General features: G+C 37.1%; 1 protein-coding gene across 3 annotated transcripts; it reads left to right on the forward strand.

Moving 5' to 3' along the window:
- The first annotated feature begins 963 nt into the window (after nt 1-963).
- On the forward strand, nt 964-24,896 carry LOC140163086 (proton-coupled amino acid transporter 1-like). 3 transcript variants are annotated; one of them, XM_072186459.1, is made up of 9 exons: nt 964-1,241; nt 6,847-6,918; nt 9,114-9,225; nt 12,212-12,989; nt 13,277-13,371; nt 14,200-14,479; nt 15,583-15,734; nt 17,759-17,853; nt 19,046-19,154. In XM_072186459.1, the coding sequence occupies exons 2-9, from the start codon at nt 6,896-6,898 to the stop codon at nt 19,047-19,049; spliced, it is 1,539 nt and encodes a 512-aa protein (XP_072042560.1). In that variant the 5' UTR covers nt 964-1,241; nt 6,847-6,895; the 3' UTR covers nt 19,050-19,154. The 3 variants fall into 3 exon arrangements, with proteins under 3 accessions (XP_072042560.1, XP_072042561.1, XP_072042559.1); XM_072186460.1 differs by having other exon boundaries at nt 967-1,241; nt 17,779-17,853; nt 19,046-19,138; XM_072186458.1 differs by lacking the exon at nt 17,759-17,853 and adding an exon at nt 21,131-24,896 and having other exon boundaries at nt 981-1,241; nt 19,046-19,151.
- Nucleotides 24,897-25,848: the final 952 nt, after the last annotated feature.

Raw genomic sequence — 25,848 nt, forward strand, 5'->3', positions numbered from 1 at the left:
GCAATGTACAAGTGATATAAACGCCGTGCATCAGTGTGTCACTTCATTAATATTACTAACCGGCTCACGCGCTGTAGTGTATAAATCAAAATTCAAAACACTCGGGTGATTATATAATCAGTGGCCTCAGCTCAATTGAGGGCGTTTCAAAACAAACGAGGTCAGTGGAGGTCAGTGGTCTCAGCTCTCATAGCGGGCGCACTTTCAAGCTTGGTACTCGCATTGAACAGACAAAGTTCGCAAAACTGAATGGCGGCTTTATTTGTCAACCGTAATTAACATGATCAAGGGGTCGAACATGAATATTCATAACCGATCGATAACTGGACTCATTTTCTACCAAGCAAACCAGCGGGATTTGTCATAGGTTTGCGTGCTTAATAGAATAACCGTGAATTTAGTGTCACCCCCGTGGGCTACATGTAAAGACCAGTTATAGACAAATGGCCCTAAAATAAAACGGACTCGTGCGAATTTCCTCAAATTTTGCATATGATGTAGATTTAACATCTGGAATGTAATGCAAGTGATGTCGTTGCTGCTCTTCTAAATTCATTTTTAAAATGTCCGCCCCAGACCAAGGTGGGATAAAACATGATGTATGTACATACAGAACTAGCTAGTATTTAAACTGTACACATGATCTGTCAGACTGTCACAAGAATCTGAGAATCATCTACTTACTCTGTTCAAAAAGAAGCTGTATAAAAATGTATACACTACAGTCGCTCTAGCGGTCTTCTCTGACCAGATACACTGCTGCCATGACTGTAGTCTCGCGGCCAGACTGTATGTGGCTATCACGAACATACATGTTTGTTACACGAACATACATGTTTGTTAGGAGGATCGACGAGTGTCAGACCGACGCAAACTGGCTGTGTAGGAGACTACCATGACTGCAGCTCGGCACAAAAAGAATGTCTGTTTTGCAAACAAATCATGTTAGTGCGCATCTCATAGTACACAGTACATCGTAGACCTCAATGCTCTATTGTATGAGAACGAAGCATTCTACGTATGATGTTTTCTGAACCCGGAAGTAAACAGTGTGTGGAAACTGAAAGAAAAGGTTACAAAAATCAGCTGATCGTGACTGAAATCACTTCTCAGTATTTGGTTCAACTTCATTGAACTTTAGAAGTAGCCTGACGATATTTTATTTATTCTCTTCAACTCCCGAGGTTCGACGTGTACGTGAAAGTGAAGTACATGTTACTCTAGCATTGATTGATCGTCAGGTAAGCTTATCCATCAATCATGTTTGTCAATCACATGATCATTCATGATTCCAAATCCAACACATTCTCACATTCACAAAAGGTAGCCTACCGAATAATCAGTCCCAGAACAAAATATTAATTTCTGACATGATCGTGTTCTGGGTCTGAACTGTTTCTATATGAAATCTTGATGGCAAATTGGACAAAAGAAGCACGTGGTTCTACTTGACAGCTTTTTATAGGTACATGTTATGTATGCAGAGAAGATGAGACTCATCTTCTCTGATGTATGCTAGGTGAATTCAAATTTGCCATCAAACCAGGGTTGCCAAAACTTTTTAGCCCAAGTCGCGGGTATTAGCCGTGAAATGTCGCCCAAATAGCCAAAAATTCGCCCAAAATTTTAAAGTCGATTTAGGGGGGTTCTACACCCCCGTTTTATTTTGAAATTTTTGGAAAAGTGTCGAAATAAATTCTAAAAAAACAACAAAAAAACTGAAAAAAATAATTTTAAAAAAAAGCGGAAGCAAAAATTTAAAGTCGATTTGAGGGGGTTAAACACCCCCTTTATTTTTGAATTTTTGGGAAAATCTGAAATAAATTATCAAAAACTAAACAAGTTTTAAAAAAATAAAAATTAAAAGACAGCTCAGGTGTTTTTTTTAATGCTGAATTTTTGTTATAGGCCTAGGCCTGCTGTAGGCCTAAGGAAAATTTATTTGTGATTTTTTGTGGAAATAGGCCTATTGAAATAAATTATATTAAACTAACAAAATTTAAAAAATTTAAAGTCGATTTGAGGGGGTTAAGGGGGTACTACACGCCTGGCCAATTTTGTGCCTGTTTTTGCATTTTTCTCAAAAATTATAGCACATTGGTGACAAGTAAGATATGGCCATGTGTCTTGAACTCGCCCCATTTTGCGTTGCGCAGCCTTTTTGAGCTTATTTACACCTTCCGAGGTTTAAGTTGACATAAAATGTTAAATATGCACTCCACCCCATACAAACTATACATTTCCTGAAAGGAAATTGCATGAGGAATCCATATATGCCATTAAAAAAATTGTAGGGGGTATTGTTAAGTTGTCCTTGCCCTTATAATATACATATCTTACTTGTTTGTTACCAATGCGCTATAATTTGTGAGAAAAATGCAAAAATAGGCACAAAGTTGGGCAGGGGTGTAGTACCTCCTTAAACACCCCCTTTATTTTTGAATTTTTGGGAAAATCTGAAATAAATTATCAAAAACTAAACAAGTTTAAAAAAGATAAAAATTAAAAGACGGCTCAGGGTTGTTTTTTTTAATGCTGAATTTTTGTTATAGGCCTAGGCCTGCTGTAGGCCTAAGGAAAATTTATTTGTGATTTTTTGTGGAAATAGGCCTATTGAAATAAATTATAAACTAACAAAATTGAAAAAAAAAATGTTTAAACTGCAAATTGAAATAATGAAAAACTAACAAACATTTTCAAAAAAAATAAATTGCAAGGAAAATAAAATGTTGACTTTTGATGTCTCAGCTTTTGACAGGGTTCTGCACTATCTTTTTAATTTTTGGGAAATGCTGAAACAAATTATAAACAAACGAACAAAAATTATTTTAAAAAAATACCAGGAAAACAAACACGTTTAAAGAACGTTTATTAATAGACATGCCATTCATTGCAATATATAGGCCTACACAAATTTGCCTTCAGCTGAGTGATAACAACATGTGCATGTACTATTTTTAATCAAATTCAAAACGGCCGGTACTTTTGATCATCATGCCGTTTCAAAAAAAAATGTGCGGTAGGTGTTTACACATTTTTATTTCAAAAGAACCGCCAACGGAAAAAAGAAAAAATTATGTTGAAGTAGAAACTTGGCAGTTGGCACGCCGCTGACACTAAAAAGCTACTTAAGTCGTCTTAAACCACTTGTGAGCAGGGTTGTACATGTAGATAGGCCAATTTCTATGCCAGGTGGCAAATTATTGCGAAGCCGAGCGCGCGTAGCGCGTGGAGCTCTCGCACTTCCGGCCGGGGGTCCAGGGGCCCGCTTAAGGGATATCACCCCCCTATAAAAAAAAATTTTTTGCTCCGCCCGGCGTAGCTACAACCCTGCTTGTGAGTATTTAGATGGGAATATTCTAAGGATAATCCTCGGGCTCAAGTGGTCTTTAGCAACAACATGTGATGCGATTAACCAGCCCCCTCCCTGTGCGTCCCATTGTTTGCTTACTGAAGTAGTTCTTTGGTGCTTTTGTTGAATGACCATTGGTCATGATCAAAAAATAAGTTTTTCAGTCGGCTTTGTCACAAATCGCCCAACATTCAATACATTTCGCGGGTGAGATTTTCAAAGTAGCCCAAATGTCGCGAAATCGCGGGAGCACTTTCTTTGTCGCGGGACGGAAGTTGAAAATCGCCCAATTGGGCGCCCAAATCGCGGGTTTGGCAACACTGCATCAAACTGCATCATTTTATATACGGTATCAAATTCAAGCCCTTGAGTAAACAAAGCCAAAACTGAAAACTTTTTCTTCATAGCATTTTCCGTAGCAAAGTTACATCTTGTCAAAGATTGACTTTCATCAAACAATGTCAAAAAGATTCAGCTAGCAAAATTCCCCAAAACGGCATTTCGGGGGTGTTTCTAGATCTTAGTCTCATTAGGCGAAAGTGAAAGTCGATTCGAGTTTATCGTCCCCGCCAAGGCGTCACTTTTTGGTAACCAAAAACACCGTCAAATTTTCAAAAATGCCAAAATAATTCATTATTTTCAAAGTATCAGTGTTTCACCAGTTTTAGCAATTGGAAACATATATTTTTGTTTGTAAAACATATAAATTCATAACTTGAAAGCAAAACGAGGCCCTTTTCTAACTTTTCTAGTCTCATATAAAAACATGTTTATAAACAACATGTATGAGTGTGGCTTTAAATCAACACGCATTTTAGGTCAATAATGAAATCTGATGAAATAATGAAAAATGAAAAATGAAAAAGTCACCTCACCAACCGGGGAAAAAAAAGGGACGATAAACTCGGAATTAACTTTCATTGGCCTTATGATAGTGCTCAGCTTTTTTTAATGGAACTGCTATCAAAATCCCTCTAAAATTCCATGAGCGATTGTCTTATCACCATAAAAAAAAAGTGAAGTATAGAAAACATATTTATGTAGGTTTCCTTCTTCGGCCAGTTGTTTTAAATTTCTATGTAAATACATGTATGCATTGACATTGTCGGCGAATTTGACTGACTAGCAAATGTGTTTGCCTGGCATACCTACTTTTTAATCCCTATTCATGTTACGTGAATCATGCCATTGTGGAACGGTCTTTTGTCTACCTCTCTGTTTGTAAACAGACGAGGAGGTCAAAATTGTCATCCTCGCCGAATATGAAAGACAGCGTAATATTACGGCACTACATGTACTTCCGTGGTCCAGGTACGCTGTGGTGATTGGCGATCGCGTAGAAGTTGCGACTCTCCTGGGTGTAGTTTACGATGGGGTAACTGACAGTGTAGACTAGTTCCAAAGATGAAAATACCGCAGTGTAAAGAATGTCATTTTTTTAGAATTCTGTGGACGGTGCTGTGCATACACAAACGTATCCCCATTAGTCCGAAACACTGCCTGTCCGAACTAAGGATGTCTACGTTCTGGTTCTGGTTGATTACTCCAACTAAGCGGGATCCCGCATCAGCGTCGGAGGAGGTGACCTAAAGCAAACTTGAGGTGAGTCGGTGTCGTCAAAAAGGTCGCGGAGCCTTGATTTAAAGATTTTTGAATTTGGGGCGTCGAAGATGTGATGAAACGTTTAAACGTGTAACCGCCCGTTAAATGCACTATCCATTTAGAAGAATCGCTAACCGTTTAAACGTAAAAAAAAAAAAATTTAATCAATTTTTTTTTGTGTGTTTGTGTGTGTAATTTTTTATAAAGTATTTATATATTAGAAAAGTTATGCAACCCTTCACGACCTGATTTTACCTGTTTACCTGTCGTCTTGGGCACTCTGTTGGAAGGCACGCCCATCTAATTTTATCAATACTTGACTATAATAGAGAGTGATTTTTTCCATGGTGATGCTCCCCCTGTACTCGTATTTGTCATTGTAGTTCTCTAGAGGAAGGAGTCGATGCTGTTTTTAAAGCAGTTGGTAGACTTGGCATGAACTACGTTTACTGGCAATCTATTCCAAACGTTTACTTAGATGAGGTCTCCTCTGTGTCTCCTGAATGCTAGTGTGGGGAGTTTTAGCCCAGTTTTGGCATTGTTTACAGTGTAAACAGAAAGTGGGGTTTTAATTGGCCAATTGAATCAAGTCATCCCCGGTGGGTTCAGTCTTCACTGACAATGTGTACGCATGATGGTTCCAATTAGGGGTACTTTTCAAGAAATGTCCGCGGAATTTTCGAGGACAAAATTGTTCGCGATTGTCCAAATTAGGGGTGTTTTGGAGCAAAATTGTCCTTGACATGAAAAATAGGGTGTATTTCTAGGACTTTCGTCCGCGTTTTACCGCTATAGTTTTAGTTATTGTCCTCATTTCCCCGTGAAATAGGGTGAAAATTCAAAAGCGTCCTTGAAATGGTAAAAATAGGGGTATTTATTTCGGAAAAATGTCCTTGATTCCTCGTGATAAGGGGGTCAAATGAAAATGCATCCTCAAAATGATAAAAATAGGGGAGGTATTTGGGGGCAAATTGTCCTTGATTTCGTGCAAAATAGGGGGTAAAATAGCTGCAAATGTCCTCGATTCCCCGTGAAATAGGGGTCATTTTCAAATCCTGGAACGGTCATACGTCCTACCTTTAAATACAAAGTGAACCCACCGGGAAGTCATCATCATCATATAGTTACCTCATTCGCTGAACAAGCTGTGTTGCATCGTGCGACACAGGCATGCATGACCTAGTTCTTTTTACACAATGATCAGAACAAGCGGTCGGTCAGACAGGGTCTAATTCTGCATAAAACCGGGCGCGTTATTTCTATAGATCTGCTGCGCATTCAAATTGCATTGTATTGCATCGTAATTTCATTTGTGTCTATGCTAATTATGTTTACACAACATGAACTCATGTGTTTTCAAGCAAATTCGCCGATAATAGGTGATCAAAAGCGATCGGAATGTTACAAAAGTACAGATCGCATTCAGCTTACTTCATATGAGATGATCTTGGGAAAAATACGGCATAATTTGTCTTGGTGCTTGCGGAATGCCATGCAGTAAAATATTAAAACGTTGCGGTAATTTATGATTGACAACTAGCAATCGGCGTGTCCTTCGTATCCTCTGCTGTCAATTTCTTATCCACTCACTAATCCTCACAAAAGCTTTGTGTTGATTACGTAATGTGTGGAGGCAAATTGCAATAAGTACAATGAAATAATGAGTAGGGCGGGCTCCGAGGCGGGTTTCTTCTTCATCTTACGTAACAGTATTGTTCTCCAAAAAACCCCGGAAGCTTGTCGTTTGGAGCTCTAGCTGAAATACAGCAAGATAATGTAAGATAGTAAATGTAAACCTGTATTTTAGCTAGAGTATCTCGAGCTACGGTCGGTGCAAAATTGTGTGAATTTTATTATTATCAAATATCCATGATTATCTGCTTTATCCTCAGGCTATTGATGTTGAATTGTGCATACATGTAGATTAGCCCTGTGCTCAAAATGGACAATATTGGACAAACCAGGTAATGTATAAATATAATAATTGTAATTTGTGCGAAACAAATAGTTCAATTTCACACATTTTTAGTTGCCACAAATATTTTATTTGTGACTTTAAATCCATAATAAACAATTTTGGCCAAATTTTTACTGTCTCACCAAAACTTCGTACAGAATGAGACTTAGTAGACTACGTACCGTACACCAGACGATCTGGCCATTTCCGATGTTGATTAAGACACTTCTTGCATCAATCCGGAGATGCGGAAAAAAAATGCGGAAGTATCTTAACCAACATCGGAAAGGTAAGATCGCTCCGGTTAGTAGTCTAAAGTACAAAACATTTCTGTTTTGGAGTATATACACTATAGCCACTTTTCTGTCTTTTCGGACATCTAGCCGGAGCTGTATTTCAGGATTGTTTTATTTCTGTTACCCAAAGTAATTGTGAAAGCAAGCAAAACATGTGATTTGAGAACTGCCTAGTTCTGTTATTCTTTGCCAAAATTATGAAATAATATTACTGGTAATATAATTCTGATGTTCTGCCTATGTTTGAACAGAAGACTATGAAATTCAACCAAGATGGTATTATGGATGCAAACACAAATTTAAGAACATCAAAAACAAACAGGATAACATATAGCTTCATGACATTAAGGGTGTTTTAGTATCGATAGTTGTAAACACTAACATCCCTGGGTAACATCCAAAATATCACAGAACTTCATGAATCTGGCTAAGTACTTAATATAAATTGCAACAACAAAGGATACTGATAACAGTTTTCTTCTCATTTAAAAGTCAGTTATAATTTGATTCACCAAATAAATGTTCTTTTTGTGCCTAGGCAACTAGAATTTTGTATACAAATCCAATCATTACCAACCATCCTATTGTTTTAAAACCAATACCATTTTATTTTGAAATATTTTTCCTTGGTCCTCTTTGGTAATGAAAATTAAAAAAATAGCTGGATTTCTCAAATAATAAAGAATCAAAGTGCAGTACCGCTATACTTTAAAAAAGAAGGAAATGTGCGTAGCCTAAAGTTTGTTCAGCTTATATTTAGTCAAAATTATTCGGCTTTTGTTACTGCGCGCGTCTATAAATTCCCAACTCACACTGTGCCCAACTGCGTATGCCATTCTATATCAATACACAGTCTTATCTTACTATAAATAGGGGAATGTTGTATCTATCTATCTATCTATGTGTATAAAGGCTCTGTCAGTTTCAATCCAAATGTCACCAAATTCATACGGGAGATCGAGGAATATACCGAGACTGTAATGCAAAAATTTGGTTGAAAACGGTCAAGAATTGGCTGCAAAAACAGTGAATAATGGGTAAAAACGGGGTTTTTGTTATGAAAATCGGTTACCAGTCTACGCGTCACTGCAGCTGGTCGGCAGTTGTCGGCGTCAAGCGTATGTAATGCGCGATACGCCAATGCGCGCGATAAACGGTGCAGAGCCACACGATTTGCGAGCCAGAGACCAGTGGACATGATATAATACGGAAAGAAGGAAAAATAATAAAGGACAAAAAGGTACATGGACGGGTCACAGGATGAAGCGGTACTATAAAGAAAAATTAAATTTAAATGAGGACAAAAAGGTACGAGTAATTGACCAACGGGTTAAAGTAACTAAATGAAACGGGAACGAAACAAAGAAGGAAAGAAACTATTCAGGAAATGTAAGAAAAAACGAAGCTACAATAATGAGAACAGAATTAAATAAAAAACATGGAAACGGGAAATCACAAGCAGCAAATAAAAAAAAAAAGATGCTAAAAGGAAATGTAAGAAAGAACAGATTTAGAAAATAATGGGAACTGGGTTGAATAAATAAATAACATGGAAATGGAAAATCACAAGCTAAGCAGAGGAAACTAAAAAAGAAAATGTAAGAAGAGACAGGTTTAGAAAAATAAAAATGTACCTTTTCAATGATTCTACCTGTTCAGTAATTTTTCCTGTTATAGTGAACGCTCCCATTTACTCATCTAGCGGGGACCCGCGCGAAGTGCGGGTATCCCGCTAGTTATTATAAGCTGAACAAACTTTAGTCATGCTATTAATGAAAATACCCTTTTTTTGCATAATGATCTTACAACTTGTAAATAAGAATTGCGTAAGTTTGCATTTTTGTTGAGTATGGTACAGTAAATATATGAATTTTGTCATCATTAATTTCTGTTATATTTCTTATAGGAGTGGGTTTATGTGTGGCCAGGTTGCGGTGGATTTCGCCAACATCTTCAAAGCATTTGTAGGTGCTAACTACCTAAGTGTATCATTTATGTTCTCCCAAAGTGGTCTGTTGGTAAGTGACTGGGGTAAGTGGGTAAATGCGTGGGGGTATATATGTAGGGGTGTGTGTATGGTGCCTTGAAAAGTGCTGGCAAACGAGGATCCACACACAATATTTTTTCATTTAAACTGGACAGCTCTGCAATGGGGGACAATCCTCGGTTCAAGGAGGTCTGCAATTGCGTACATGTATATTGCATTCTGAGATATGTCCTCTGTAGTATGTGAGATATAACATCTGCAGTTGCTTGGTAAAATTTCATATTTATACACATACAAAAATGGCAGAAAACGTCATCGGTATTTCCATACTGTGGGCATGTTGGCTGTAGGTAAGCACCGGGGAAAAACACGATTTTGGAAGCCAAAAAATGCACCATGATTTTCCAAAAAATGCAAAATTGTATTCTACAATTTTTTTGGTGCTTTTTAAAGACGTTATAGAGGGTATGCAATAAGACAATACAACGTCACTCATGACAGAGTCATCCTCATTTAAATAAACTTCTGTCCTCCATAAGGTACATTCCAAGGGCCAATTCGCATGATAATACAATAAAGCAGGTTATAGGTATGAATGGTTGTGGAATCAATCTAGAGACCTGTCCCTCTGTCATCTTAAGCTATCTTAGAACTGTCCTCCAGCATGGCTGTCATTTCAATTATTATACCATTCTGGTTGGTTTATTGCATACGCTCTATAAATCCTAAATTACTTGTTACTCAAAGTTGGAACCCATAGAAATGGTCTATAACTTCTTTCTTTTCAATTTTTGTAAAAAAAATGTGTTTTTTTTAAAACGCAATTGCAACCAAAAAACGCAACTCAAAAATAGCAGGGGTCTCTGGTTCAAAACTGCACCTGAGAAATAAAAAAGTTTTCTCTTGATCTTCTTTGTTTCTTCCTTCCTTCTTCCCTTCCCCCTTGCCAAAATAGGCCCAAGGTGTTAATAACACCTTTCCTCCTATATGAGTATATTAACCCTAACTGAACAAATATCTAAAAAGCTCAATTCACAAAGCATCTGCAAGTGCGGGTATCCCATGTGATGTGATTGCGTCATCATGCGAACAGTCATATGGTCACAGAAAGCTTGGCTGGCCAAGGTAGACCCGCATTGCATGGTATGGCCGTGTGCATGTCTGGCACCCAAGGGTCCCTGGTTCAAAACTGCACCCTTGAAAAAAACAAGTTTTCTCTTGTTCATAATTGGATAGCAGAGAAGATATCTCACACTTCCCACAATGCATTTCTTCACTGTACTTCACTTCACTTTAAAAAATACCTCAATTAAAAAAGCTCATCCAGGTCTTGCAATTGAGGTATTTCTTGTCACTATCGACCTATGTCGCATTGAGTAGCAAATCAGTACAGGGAAGAAATGCATTGTGGGACTGGGATATCTTCTCAGGGTTAGTAGTATTCGCTATTTCTAATACAGAAAATGGTTTGCTATACCTAATAAAAAAGGTTTGAAGGTTCAATATCATTCATTTTAAAATAAGGTTCGCTATCACTAATTTTAATTAAGGTTTGCTATCTCTAATTTTAAATAAGGTTGCTATCACTAATTTCAAGTAAGGTTCACTGTCTCTGATTTAAAATAAGGTTCTCTCTAATTTTAGAAATAGCGAACCTTATTTGAAATTTGAGATGGCTAACCTTATTTGAAATTAGCGATATCAAACTTTATTTGAAATTAGTGATATTGAACCTTAGAAGTAAAGAACCTATTTTGTAATTAGTGATAGAGAACGTTAGTGGGATGTTACCGAAACAGGAACAGTTTTCAAGGGATTCTGCCAAATATAAGGCATACATGCAGAAACTGCATCAATCAAGATAGCTGAGATCCCGAGTTGTTGGTATGCAAGTGTTATACCCAGAGGAGGCTTAAAGGCATTCCTACAATGCACTATGATTGGGAAATTTGATCAATATAACCTAATTTTAAAGGCAAAGTCCCCATTGCCACACACACAAAATGGTAATTTTAAAACTGCAGCCAACAAGTTAATAGTTGAGACTTAGGACTGATATTTGATTTTCTTACAGGAAACATTCATATTGTCCCACTCTGTTAATTTTATTCCTAAGTCTCGATGTTTTGAATGTTAAATAATAGGATGAAAACACCAGATATTTGCACACAATCCCAGTGCAAGGTATGATCAACTGTACCATATGTGTACAAAAGCCAGACATACAAGGTCAGAAACCCCATTGGGTTGTGGGAATGTCTTTAAACATCCTCTGTGTTATACCCAAGCCAGTGCCTCCAAGCCAGTGGATGTATTCATGTCAGGGGTTGGTTGGGTGTATATAATATGTAGGGGTTGGTGTATACATGTAGGGGCGTGTTTGGATGGGTGTATAATGTCAGTGGCGTAGCGTGGGTCATCACATTGGGGGGCACCGACCATGATGGGGAGGCACAAGCCATTTTTCGGCAATTTTTCTATGGGATTTTAAAAATTTCAGATCGATTGGGGGGGCCACATGCCCCTATGATGCTATGCCACTGTATAATGTAGGGGTGTTAGGGTCTGTGTGGATGGATTATGCCACTGTATAATGTAGGGGTGTTAGGGTCTGTGTGGATGGATTATGCCACTGTATAATGTAGGGGTGTTAGGGTCTGTGTGGATGGATTATGCCACTGTATAATGTAGGGGTGTTAGGGTCTGTGTGGATGGATTATGCCACTGTATAATGTAGGGGTGTTAGGGTCTGTGTGGATGGATTATGCCACTGTATAATGTAGGGGTGTTAGGGTCTGTGTGGATGGATTATGCCACTGTATAATGTAGGGGTGTTAGGGTCTGTGTGGATGGATTATGCCACTGTATAATGTAGGGGTGTTAGGGTCTGTGTGGATGGATTATGCCACTGTATAATGTAGGGGTGTTAGGGTCTGTGTGGATGGATTACTTTTTGTGGATAATGTCTCAATCTAGCAGCTATTTTTGATTTATATTCTTGTTATTTATACTTTCAGCTTGGTATAATAGGCATTCTTGTGATCAGCTGTGTGGAAGGCCACTGCTGCAGTCTCATAGTCAAATGCAAAAGGCTTGCCATACACAAAATATTAGAATCCCGTGAAGACTGGCTCAATTCAACCATCGAAGCTGTGGAAAACCCTTCACGATTAAAGCTAAGGAAGAAGGTGGAGAGGAGACTAACATATAGTGATGTAGCATGGATTGGCGCTGGCAAGTGGGGATCTCGAGTGGTAACCTTCATGCTCTTGTTTACTCAGTTTGGTTTTTGCATCGGCTATTTGATATTTCTTGGAAATACAGTACGCAAGTTCTTTCCAATGATTCAAAGCACGATATCATTTCCAGCTTTAACATTGTCACCAGCTTTAAGTTCAACAGCTATGTCTCCAATAAGCACCATGCATACAACAATGGTGCAGAATTCAACTACCTCCTTATTTCCAACAAACCAAACTAGCTTATTACTGACAACATTGAATTCATCATCAACTTTATTGAACTATTTCACAACTGCTAACCCAAGTTTTTTGGATAGCTCTATTTCTACAGACAATATGAGTACTATGTCATTCATGACCAGCAATTCCAGCAGTTTGAATCCATCGTCTTCATATCCTGTGCACCTTTATTACATCATAGTTGCTGTATTTGTGCCATTTTTTGCTACACTTGCATTGGTGCGTAACATACGTCACCTAGGAGCAGGTAGTATGGTGGCCAATTTTTCCATCCTTATTGGATATATTTCTATCATGGCGTATATTCTGAGAGGTAAGAATGGTTGATTGGCCTAAAATAAAAGTGTTTTGGTTTCTGGTATATCTTGCCCCATCCCTGAAAAGGGTGCAGAGTTATATAATATATTTATAAAATTGCAAAAATGTTTGAATTAGCTTGGTTGTATTTTGCATAAAATTGCACACAATCCCTACATTTTTACTTTCTGCTATTGTGCAAAACAAATGCCAAGAAGTTTACCCAAATGAATCCAGCCTGTTATATTTGTTGCTTGCTTACACTCGCTGCATCTCATACATTTGCCATATTTTGCCTTGCAGGTTTTCAAGTGAGTCACACAGTTGAGTTGGCTAATTGGTCCACATTCCCCATTTTCATTGGTGGTATTTCCAGTGCCTATGAAGGAATTGGTGTGGTAAGATAACTTCCTCAACACAAACTCCCTGTTGGATTATTAAACAAGCAACAGAAGTTAGTTTAGTTTAGTTTAGTTTAGTTTAGTTTAGTTTAGTTTAGTTTAGTTTAGTTTAGTTTAGTTTAATCTTTATTATCGTCACATTCTCGCATAGAGACCAGCCAATTCTGGCTTATCAGTGACAAAATAATATACAATATAGAAATATAGAAATATAGCACATAATAATACATATAAACATAATAATAGTCAAGGTTTTTTAAAAACAACAACATGCATGTACATTTTGAAAAATAAACACAACAACCTCATCCAAAGCCCCCTCAATAACAGAAGTTTTTATTTTCAGTAGCACCGGAAAACTACCCTTTTATTACCTAGGAATGAAAGTTGGATTTCAATGTATGGTCAGAGTTTGAAAAGGGGGCAAAATGTCCCTTATCCAAGTATGTAATTAACAATAGTAGTCATTAAATTGAAGAATTAGGCACAATACAAGTCAAAGCTTGCAAAATTTTGGTATATAAAAATATTACTCCTAGTTTTCTTTATTTTCAAGTTTCATTATTGCTTACTAATGAGAAAAAGAAAGCAAAACATTATACTGAATTAGTCTTGAACAAGTTTTTTACCTTGGTTATGACTGGCTGACCGCAAAGTTACTGGCTGACAGCAAAGTTACTGGATGACAGCAAAGTTACTGGCTGACAGCAAAGTTACTGGCTGACAGCAAAGTTACTGGCTGACAGCAAAGTTACTGGATAACAACGAAGTTACTGACAATTATTGTAAAATGAAATCTCTGATTGATATGTTTTCTCCATGCAGATCATCCCCATTGAATCCAGCATGGAGCATACCAGACGGTGGTTCCATCAGCTACTCCTTACAGTCATAATGCTGGCCACATTAATCCTTTCAACCATTGGTATCTTAGGCTACCTTCGCTTTGGTAATGGAACAGAACAGACCATCATATGGAATATGACAGCAGATACTGCATTCCCGTTGGTTGTGTACAGTGTGGTCTCAGTAGGGGTGATTTTTACATTTCCATTACAAAACTTTCCTGTGATAGAGATATGCGAGGGCTTTCTCTTTGCTGAAGGTATGCATTGTTTATTACTCTCTTAACCCAACCTACCCTCAATATAGACCACTTTACATCATTGTTTATTATTCTCTTAACCCAACCTACCCTCAATATAGACCACTTTACATCATTGTTTATCAACAAAGACGAGGGATTGGTCTGTCGATATGCCCGAACGAACCGCTTCACTGTTCAATGGCTTTCTTGTACTATATGAAATGTGGTGGGACATTTAAAATACACATGCCCTGAGCAGACTACGATGCGCACGCACACTGCAGGGCAAAGAACAATGGAAAGTACCATAATGCGTGCGCATACTGCCGGGCAATGACGTCACATGTCAAGTGATCTATACTACCGACCCTCAATACTTTGATTAATTTTAATTCAATATATGATAATTGGAACAATTTCTGACCCCCCACCTGACCAGTTGCTTCATAAGAAGTTAAAAATTTAAAAAGTTAGCAAGCAGTTAAAAAAGCAGGTGGTTGCAAAAGCAGGCAAGACTTGTGGTTCAAGAACCGCCGTCTTATTGCAAGTGGGTAAAAAGTTGAAATTAAATCAGGATGAAAACTTATGAATTTCTAGACTGCCTCACAACCTGACTTTTTTCATTTCTTTTATTCTTTTTAATCTCAATCTTAATTAGCTAATATGAGGTATCCATCTCCCTGCTGAGAACTGTGAAATCCCTAACGAAAAGTCAAGTTGCTAAAATTGATAGCTTAGAAATGTGTTAAGTATGGGAGTCAGGGCAAAAATATGACCGAATACTTAATGAGCTATGATTGACAGTGGGTGTAATATTGGTGGTCATATTAGCCAATAAAAATCCAGATATAACGTGAGGCGTAATTACTTATTCATTATCTGGCATACAGTATTTATGAATGTGAATGGCAGTATCATCACATGTGCCCAAAGTCTACATTTAATATGTGGAAAAACTATTCCAGTTGAAATACATGACCCCTATAGAAGACATGACCTTAATCTCCCACACAAGGAGTGTGAATTTCAAATGGGGTTTTCTGAATGGGTGACTTCCCTGTGTGGAGGATTAAGGTAATGGGTGTATGGATCAACTGGAATAACTTACTATCTACTGACAGGTGGAGTGTTTGGGCCAGCCAAGATGCTTGAAGTTGGAGATGCCAACATCCAGACTGAAACATCCCCATTACTTGATAGTCAAGATGAAGTTGATCCAGAAATGTTAGCAGTACTACAAAAACTTCCAGTAGCTGTCACAATTCCTGACTCTGTGAGTTATTTGGCATTATTTCTATGTTTCTTACCTATGCAAAATAAAAAAGCTTGATTGTGTGTTTCCTGTAGTGTGCATGTGCACATTTTCCTTTGAAGCCATTTTGACTGATTTTCCCCCCCCCCCCCCCGGCTTAAACCATGAAGTGGGATTTTAGGATAGTGTCTTTCTTCTGTGTTTCGGGGTGTATGTGGGGGTGTATGTATGTGCTGGTGCCTGCCTGCAACCGAGGACACAAGACATTTTGCATTCAAACCATGGATCTACATGAAAATGAGCACTGTCCTTGGTTCACTGAAATCTGCAGTAGGTCCCAATTACATGCCGAATGCATTCTAGAGATACATCCACTAGTATTATCCATTAAATATAGCGATCTCGGTTGGTAGGCATATTTCATGCTATTGTCATTTCTTCATTTCACTTCACCAATCCTTTCCATGATGTCTTTGACTCTTGTTTTGGTTTCTGACTCTATCCCATAAAGATATGTGTAGCATACATCTTTCCATGGCTCTCTGTGTCGTGATGTGTTTTTGTTAGTTGTCCACCAGGTTTCAGCACCGTAAGTCATGGTGGGTAACACACATTGATTGTACTTGCCTCAATGTCATTGGTAGCGTTTTATCACAGAGGAGGTCTTTTTATCATACCATCAAATAGTTTCCTGTGTTTTCACTAGTTCGATAGTACCCCAATTTCCTGACATGATATATCTGGTATCATACCTGCCGAGCATGTCACATGCGCATTATATAGCAACGATTGTTTCATAACAATCATGGCGGTTCAATAACAGGCTATAAAGTCGTGTGCCAGCTTTGAAAAACAAATTTCATTGAGATTTGCCACTCCAAATGATACAGAAAGCAAACACTGTAGCTTTTCTAAACAAAATTGGCTTGGAAAAGCGGGTTTCAGTGTCTCAGTAGAGCTGATTTGGTGCGGAAGAGTTGTATTGGAGAATTAGGTCTAGCAAGAATTATTGTGTAGATGGGTTTGAGTAAGTGTTCCAGCCAAGAATTATGCCCCTAAATATTTGTTCTTGTTATATCAGATTTGTATGTAACGGTATGATAAATCGTTATTAGGTTTAGTTTCAGTGGCGGCGCCAGGAATTATGCCCCTAAATATTTGTTCTTGTTATATCAGATTTGTATGTACGGTATGATAAATCGTTATTAGGTTTAGTTTCAGTGGCGGTGCCAGGAATTTTTTTCGGAGGGGGCATTAAGGGGGTCAAAATGAATTTCTGGGGGGGCAAAATCTAATTTTTATAAAAATACTGCAAAAAGTAATTTTGGGTTTTTTCTGGGGAGCAACGGGGGGCAAGAGTTCTGACTTTTGCCCCCCATGCCTCCCTCGTGGCACCGCCACTGTTTAGTTTAGGGAGTGATACAGATTCTGTATCGGTCTCAGAGTCTGTGTCAGGTTCAGGCTATTGTTGTCGCCTGATACGTATTCCTCGACTAGATATAATCCGTATCACCCCCAAACCAGTGTCTAGGCTAGCCACCCGTCTGCCCATCATTTTAGACGGACGGTTTGCTTCTGGGACGGGCAAAATTAATGCCTTTGACAGATGCTACATTATAATTGTATGTGTTGACAAAGGCTATTGTCCTTTTTAGTACACCAGGTTTGCAAAACAAGGCCACTGCAACACATTTTCTAACTTTTTGAACCCAAGCAATGGGCTGTAGTAGTCTGGTAAATGTTTTAATGGGCAAATTAGGACAGGCATTATTATTCAAATGATGGGCAAACCTCAATTCCTAGCTAAGACCCTGCATGCCCCAAACCTCGCCTAATAACTATAATAGTATCTGCCAAAACAACACCAGCCAGTATTACAGCCTTATTTGATTCTCAGTAAGACTTTGTCCTTTGTGTTGTCTTCCATCTTGTATGTCTTGCAACTTAACTGTCTACTTTACTCTATCAGTGCATTATCAATTTCAATGGACTCTCAAGTGTCAAAATTGGTCATATATTTCATTTTCCCTTGTGTGTATTTTCAGTTCAATTGTCTTACTCTCAGCATTCAAACTATAAAGCTGAACTTGCAAGTCTTTAATGGTGGTGATGTAAGGGCTGCATCATCTGCAAACCTCAGGTCAGTTAATCGTTCTCCGTCAATGTTAATACATCTTTCTTCTAAGTCTAGTTGTTTGAAAACTTGTCATTCCATTTGAAATCTACACCCCCTGAGTGGGAAATTAAGGTCATGTCTTCCATAGGGGGTGAATGGATTTCAACTTGAATAGCCCAATGCATCTCATATCTTGACCTTTGTGAAACCTACAGGAAACAAACATTTAATTTGTTAACCTTAACACAAAATTTCACCTTATGATGCTTATCAATGTATCACGGTTGTTTGATGTGATCATTTATTAAATTTTCTAACAAAACATTATATAATGTCCAATTCTAGATCTGGACAATACCAACAACTATCCCACTAATATGTACATATATTTATAGCACTTTTTAATATAGATTTTCGTTTTCTTTTCCAGCTTATTCATCTTTTTCTGCTTTTTTGTGATATTTTTTACTCTATAAACTGTATATTTGTGTGCAAATTGAGGGCTCTATTTACATATATTTTCATAGACATATAAATTATTCCTAACATTTCATGATAAAAAGGTTTTTTGAAAATTTCATTGTTATTTATTACTCTTTGTCTGATGTTTTAATGCCATTATACCAGTGTCTACCCCTTATATAGATGAAAAACACATTTAAGATGAATAGCACTATCATTGTTCACCTTTTCTTAAAAATGATGTAGTTTTACATGCTATTAAACAATCATGGTATAAACCCCTAAACATTTTATTTTTTAGGCTTTATGTCTATCGATATATAAAGCCCTAAACATTTTAAAAATGACTCAAACATAAATGGGAATGTCATAAAACCACACTGATGCCAACAGGAGGAAGTGAATCCAAAATGTTGAAAGTACTACAGAACTACACAAAGTATATTATTTAAAGGACTGTCATTGGCTATGGAAATGGGAACCAGCTATGTATGTTCATGTTTGTATGTTTTGACATACTAAAATAGGGGGTGCAAGGTGGTAGATACTTCCAAATAGCCTAATATTAGGTACCCCCCTAGAATTTGCATTTTGCATTTATTGATGTTTGAAGAGGGGGTCATGCAAAAAACTTCAGATATAGGGGGGGTTACAAAAATATTGAATTTGTTCACTGACATATGTGGCATTCCAAAACCAATCATGCAGCACCTTAGCAAACCAAAATATTTGTTTCTTTTCAATGCCTGTGCAGGTAGCCACCTGGAAACGTAACCTGCTGCGTGTCATCATAGTACTGTTAGAAGGAAGCTTTGCTTTAGCCCTCAAGGATGACTACGCATACTTTGGATCATTTGTAGGTGAGTATATTTGGGGTGCTATAGATAAGAGGGTGTGGGTGGGTGTCATATACCTCTCCATTCATAGATTTTGTCAGGAATAGTAAGTGTTGTTGACAAAATCATGCATTCATTGGCAAATTGTAATGTATTGTAGAAATGTTAGTGTGTGTTCCTGATACCATGAAATGTTGTAGCAATATGGGTAAAAGTAGTTACTGTATTTTTTTAATTAGTGAATTTGTCTCCACTGACATTTGAATTGCACCATATCTCTACTCTCATTCAATAGACCTTTTCATACTGAGTAATTCTGATAAAACCCAAAGCACGAAACAATTTCCCCTATCACGCGTGCATAAAAGTACCTCTTGCAGCATCATGTACAGTGCAAAGTTCCAATGTGTAACAGGTATCATAACTACGATGAACTTTCGACGGTCAATTTAGGGACGAGAGAGGTACTTTTGCCAAGGATACGCAACGTGCAATCAAGCGTGTGGTGGTAGTGTTGTGTAAGAGACTGACTGTGCAAGGGATGATGCACATAAGCAAAACGATCGACTGATCAACTGTCGAAAAAATTACAGGCATTTGTCCATCTCTTTCCATTAGTATCTTATTGTGAAAAACTAAGTAGCTGAGGTGTTAGCTTAATATATGCTAGAAAAATATTTCTTGCGGTGACCCCATGTTGACATTGGCTTAATGAGCTGTATTTTCGCACAAAAGGGTGTAGTAATTCATGACATATCTTGTCCGCCAGTTTCGGTACAATTTGACCCCCTAGCTTACTGAATAAATAGTGCGGTTTTCCGAACTTTTTCGATCTTGATTTGAAAATCAATTCTATTGCGCATTTGATCCGCATTCAATCGGAAAATCAAAAAGAGAGAATGACATGACTTTAAGTTGTAAAACTTCCCCCATGTATCCCACAATGCATTTATTATTCTAATTTACTTTGTCTCTGGGGTGGAATTTATACCAATTTTTGTCAAAAAATTCTATACCCAAGGCCCAGATTTGGGCCAAATTTAACACAAATTTGGCAATTTGTCTTAAAATTGTTGTGTGTTTTGGCTCCAAGATTCATGAAATTAGGCCTATTTCATGACAAATTAGAGAATATTTTGAAACAAATGACCCATCTGTATATCAAGGGCTATCCTTATACCAGAGGGCTGAAAAGTCCCTTTCTTAACTTGGTTTGTCCCTTTGTTATCTTGGTTTGTCCTTTTGGTAACTTGGTTTGTCCCTTTGTTACCTTGGTTTGTCCTTTTGGTAACTTGGTTTGTCCCTTTGTTAAGCGCTCCACAGACTCCCGAGTATTAGACGTACTATATTGTATGTAACGTATCTACGTTGTTTAATCTATTGCCATTCTATTTCCAGTAATGTTTAAGTTCTAACGAATGTTTGATGAAGATAAATCGATAATATGTTACATATAATATCTAGTAGAAATATATTATCGATTTTACGTCATCAAACATTCGTTAGAACTTAAACATTACTGGAAATAGAATGGCAATAGATTAAACAATGTAGATATGTTACATACAATATTTTGCGTACAATAAAAAGTCTGAACACTGCTTTATACCTTGGTTTGTCCCTTTATTAACTTGGTTTGTCCCTTTGTTACCTTGGTTTTTCCCTTTGTTACCTTGGTTTGTCCCTTTGTTACCTTGGTTTGTCCCTTTGGTAACTTGGTTTGTCTCTTTGTTACCTTGATTTGTCCCTTAGTTAACTTGGTTTGTCCCTTTATTAACTTGGTTTGTCTTTCTAATTTTTGGCTCCAGAACGGATTTTGAAGACATAAAATGGGGTTGCTGGAACGGAAATGGGGTTTTGTTTGACCTCAGAAATAAGTGCTTCAAGCTCAAATTTGAAGCCAATTTAAAGCTTAATTATCTGTAGTGCAAGGTATATCAATTACACCCCTCCTCTGGATATATCACATGCTTATTTTCTGTTTTACTTTCTTATTGTTACAGGTGCCATCGGTAGTACAACACTTGGTTTTATCATGCCATGTTTTCTGCACATGAAACTTGAGCGTAATCTTCATCCAGTCAGGATGGTAGTAGACATTGCCATCATATCATTTGGTATCATTGGTGGTATCCTTGGTGTCTATGTGTCAGTCACTACCATTATTGAGAATTACTGAAGGTATCATAATGTATAGTTTGGCATGACCCAAAACAAGAGTTTGATCTTGATTTGATTCCCATATGTATCTACAAGGGGTACAGTCAGTGTTGGGGAAGGGTGAAAGAAGATTACATTTTTTATAGGGGGTAAATCTCATTAGTCATTTTGGTCGATCCTTCATGTAATTATTTCGTGTAAGCTAATCCTAACCCTAATCCTAATCTTAACCCTAATCTTAATCCTAATCTTAACCCTAATCTTAACCCTAAACTAACCCTAACCTTAATTTTGTGTATAATTACGTGAGGAGGAACCGTCATTTTGGACTAAAAAGATTTTCAAATTTCTTATTTTTTAATACCATACATGTACATTCTAATCTCTGTATTGAACAGATCACAAAGGTGCTGGGTTTTGGCAATCCAAGACATTTGTTGACAGTCACTCATTTCAAAACGTAGTCATGCATCCCATATGCAGGAGGTGTGCGGGGAGATGACAGTACTGAGAAAAATGGCCACTTATCAGGGTAAAAACAGGGTTAAATTGTGCAATACAACAAAGGTTCAAATTGGAAATCAGGACCAGTTATAGGAGAGCTAGCAATGTCAATGCCACTTGTTTGTCATGTTTATACAAGAAGTCAGGCTTGTTATTATACAGTGTGTTCTTCATTGAACATAAATACCTTACAAAAGGTCAATTCTCATTTTTGGGTGGACAACAGGTATACATAAGCATTAAATTAGAAATAAAATGCCATTTCTTGCCACATTTTGATACTTCATTTGTTCCAATAAGCCCAATATTGTTGACATAGCAACCCTTCAAATTGCGAGATGCTTAAGAGATCCCCCCCCCTCACTTTTAAGATTCTCAAATACCCTGGCAAACTTTTTTTTAATGGGTCCAAATTTCTTGAACATTTGGTATATGGGTCTCATCAGCACACCCTACCCAAGCCAAGTATCCCCCATGTATCTAGGTGTTAGGCGGCTTTTATTTGCACAATTGGACGCTCAAAACACCAGGTTGGTGCTAGCGGCTACCCAAAGATGTCCGACCAAATCCTGACCATGACTTGGCTCGTTGGATTCGTCTATACAGCTACATCAGCATCTCAAAAAATGTCATTTTGCCACATTCCTGGCTTTACTGAAATGGGTCTCATACATTATATTTGTGTAAAACAGTACTAAATATTCAATATGTCTTTCACTGTATTTTGCATCATCAGGTATAATGACCAATCAGCTCATATAATGAATCTATATCAATGCATGTGTATAAAATTTTACTCTGATATTTTGGTTTAAATTATTTAAAATGGAAATTTGTTTTTAAATGGAAATTGGTTTAGGTCATCCGAAGGAAAAGACCATACATGTATGTCATCACGAGGCATAGGTCAGTCAGACAGTCAGTCAGTCAGGCGGTGTGTCAGTTAGTCGGTGTGTCAATGTAGGGCTTTTGGTTAAAATTTTGTCTCATATATGAAAAAAAACCATAATAATTGGATGCTTTACGCCCAATATTTATTGGTCGGCGCTATGAGTTTTAAAATATTGGACTTGACTACATCTCATCCAGTGTTTTTTATCCTAATCCTATTGCAACCATTATGTTATGGTTATATTATATAAAAAGTACAGAAATTGAATCAATTATATTATATACATTATAATATTATGTTCTCAGAATCTTTCTTCCTTTACTATATTGTACAGAGTAAAAAAGTCCAATATATTCAACACTTGGACTCAACACTTGCACTGTGGTGGATATCTCCCTTTTCCCCCAACATTTGTTTTCAACAATAATTTGGCCAAAAATCATTTTTGACTAACAGTCATACAAAAAAATCACACATAAAATCACATCTTTGTCGAAAGGTCACATTTTGACAAAAAAAACTACATTTTTGACCAAGGAAAATATTCTGAAAACATAATGATGATAAAATTGGAGGTTTTTTTTACATAATATACATAAATTTGTGTATTGGGTTAAATCTTTTTAAAGCCATTCAATTTTATATCAAACTTGGGCCATAGCTGGACTATGGGGCCTTTCATGTCATAGTGGTGTTCAAGGTCACACACTGAGGTCAAAGGTCATTTTAGGTCAACTTGTAAATAGGCTGAAATGAAGAAAAAAATTGTCTCACGTGAATGTTTACTCTATGTGTGGGATTGCATGGTGCTCACTATCCATATCTTCAGACAACCTATTTGGGACGGATGTCTCTATCTTTTTAAAGTTTTAAAAGAATTCAATGCAATATGTATAAATGCATACATTTTATACAAAAAATATTTATTTTAATATATGGTTTGAATTTGTGTATGATAGATGTTGTAGAGTAGTATTAGTTTGTCCACCTTTCTAGATGAAGGTGTGCTGCATATTCCTATTGTAAAACATTGTTATGTAGATTGTACCTCAGATTTAGGATTGTACTACTAGTACTGAGATTGCAGTTGTTGGTAGCAGTGCCATTACAGACATATTACTCATCTCAAATTGGGATTGGGTCCAATTTGGAAAATTGTCCCACTGACAGGGCAAAATTTGCCATTGGGTCAGAATCAGATGGGCCCCCACAATTTGGGGGTCCTCTAAATTGCCCTATGCACCTACGCATCTTCCTTTTTAGTCCAAAAACACACCATGTTTTGGACGTAGCCTGTGGGCTGCCATTTGAGAACTAAGCAATATTTTAAGTATATGGCAGACCATGAAATGAAGACATCAGTGTAAAATGAGAGTCTATGTCATTTTAAACGCACCTGCAATGCTTATCAAAGGTTGTTGAGACATTGGGCGCCCCATTCCTTTTTAAAAAGGAATTTGTATTATGAATGTGCTAACCCGAAGGCGCTGAATTTTGTGTCAAGATATGTGGCAGCAAATGGCTGTCGTGTATTGTGGATTTAAAAAGAAATCAAAACTATTTGAGAAATATGAGAGTGAATCTCTGGAAAATACGAGTTCGTGAAAAAATGTTGATATCTCAATTCTTTTTTTAGTTATTTTCATAGGTGAATAACTGTTATTAAGAAAGGCGCATTGGACTATTCCAGAAAATAGATGCACACCCCCTATAGAGGAGTTCGGATATCCAGACTTTTTGTCCAGTCGTGATTGTTGGAAATCCAGACTTGTCCAAAGTGTCCAAAGGCGAAAAAATCCAGCAGAAAACTAGTTCAAAGTAAGAAATCCTGAATTTGAGAGCTCATTTTAGACATTTCCGTGATTTTTCCTTCATTTAATTGGATTTCCAAGCTTTTTCAAGCGACATTGACAACTGGAATTCCAGTTGTTTTCAGAAAGCTGACTTGGAAATCCAGACATTTCTTTGGTTAAAAATTTACTCCTCTATAGTTAGTTTGTGTTACTGACCGTGTACCTATATAAACGGTTCCAAAAAATAAGTCCCCCCTAAGAATTTTTGGTATAATCCAAAAACGACTTGATCAATTCTCTTGTTTTAAAGTTTGAAACATAGGCTGATTAGTTATGCATCAAGTGAACGGGGTTTTGTTGTTATCTTTTATCATCTTCACTGAGAAATACAGCCATTTATAAAATTTTCGGCCAAAAAAAGTTGCACTTTTCTCCATAGGTTTTTTATGCATGACTTTTGGTTTCAGACCTCTTTCACTTGAAGAAAATTAATCAAAAGGAATGTTTCAATATTTTTTTTTGTTTTTATTAAAATAACTTAAGTTAAGATATTCATGAATTATATACTTTTTACACATTTCAAACATGTTTTATGGTTCAGTGAGTAATCATATAGCCATTTATGAAATTGTATTCATCAACAAAAGTTTTTTATTTTTTCAAATATCTTAAAATTTCAAGAATCTAAGCTAATTGAACAGACAGTAGTTTTGATGACTTTATTGTGCCAACGCGAAGGCCGCTTTTGTCAAAATTAATTGACTGTAGATTGGCTCGTTCTCTCTGTGTCAACTATATGACTTAACATTAACAAAATTGGTCTTCTTCTCAGAGCGCTTAAATCATGCACATTTTGGGACAGGAAATTTTAGACGCAAAGGGTGAAATTATATTTACTCATTGCTATGAAAATTTGTAATTTCCAGTGATTTCACGCTGCTGAATTTATCCATGGGATTTTGGGGGTTGTGATACCCTGTGCAAGCAATTTTCTCGAAAATAAGAACTTCCTCCAATATTTTGATGCTTTAAGATATAAAATTAATGTCAATATTCAACAACTGTGAAAGAAATTGAAATCCCGGTGCGTATTATAGTTATGACCCCTGAAAGTGGCAGGACTGCAAATAGGCACCTTACCAAAGAATGAACCCTAACCTTAACCCTTCCCTAACCTCCCACCCCTTCCAAACCTCTCAACCACCCCACGTTCCCCACCAATCAATGTTGGGTACTAGACCTGTGAGCAACATTGCAGGATTGAATGTGTCCCATAACTTGTGAAGCTTTTTGATGAGCATTGTAATATACATTGTAAATGGTTCAAATGTAAATGCTTTAATATGTTAATTCAAGGATGTGTTTTTATCAA

Source organism: Amphiura filiformis, chromosome 10, assembly GCF_039555335.1.
Source record: "Amphiura filiformis chromosome 10, Afil_fr2py, whole genome shotgun sequence".
Taxonomy (NCBI): domain Eukaryota; kingdom Metazoa; phylum Echinodermata; class Ophiuroidea; order Amphilepidida; family Amphiuridae; genus Amphiura; species Amphiura filiformis.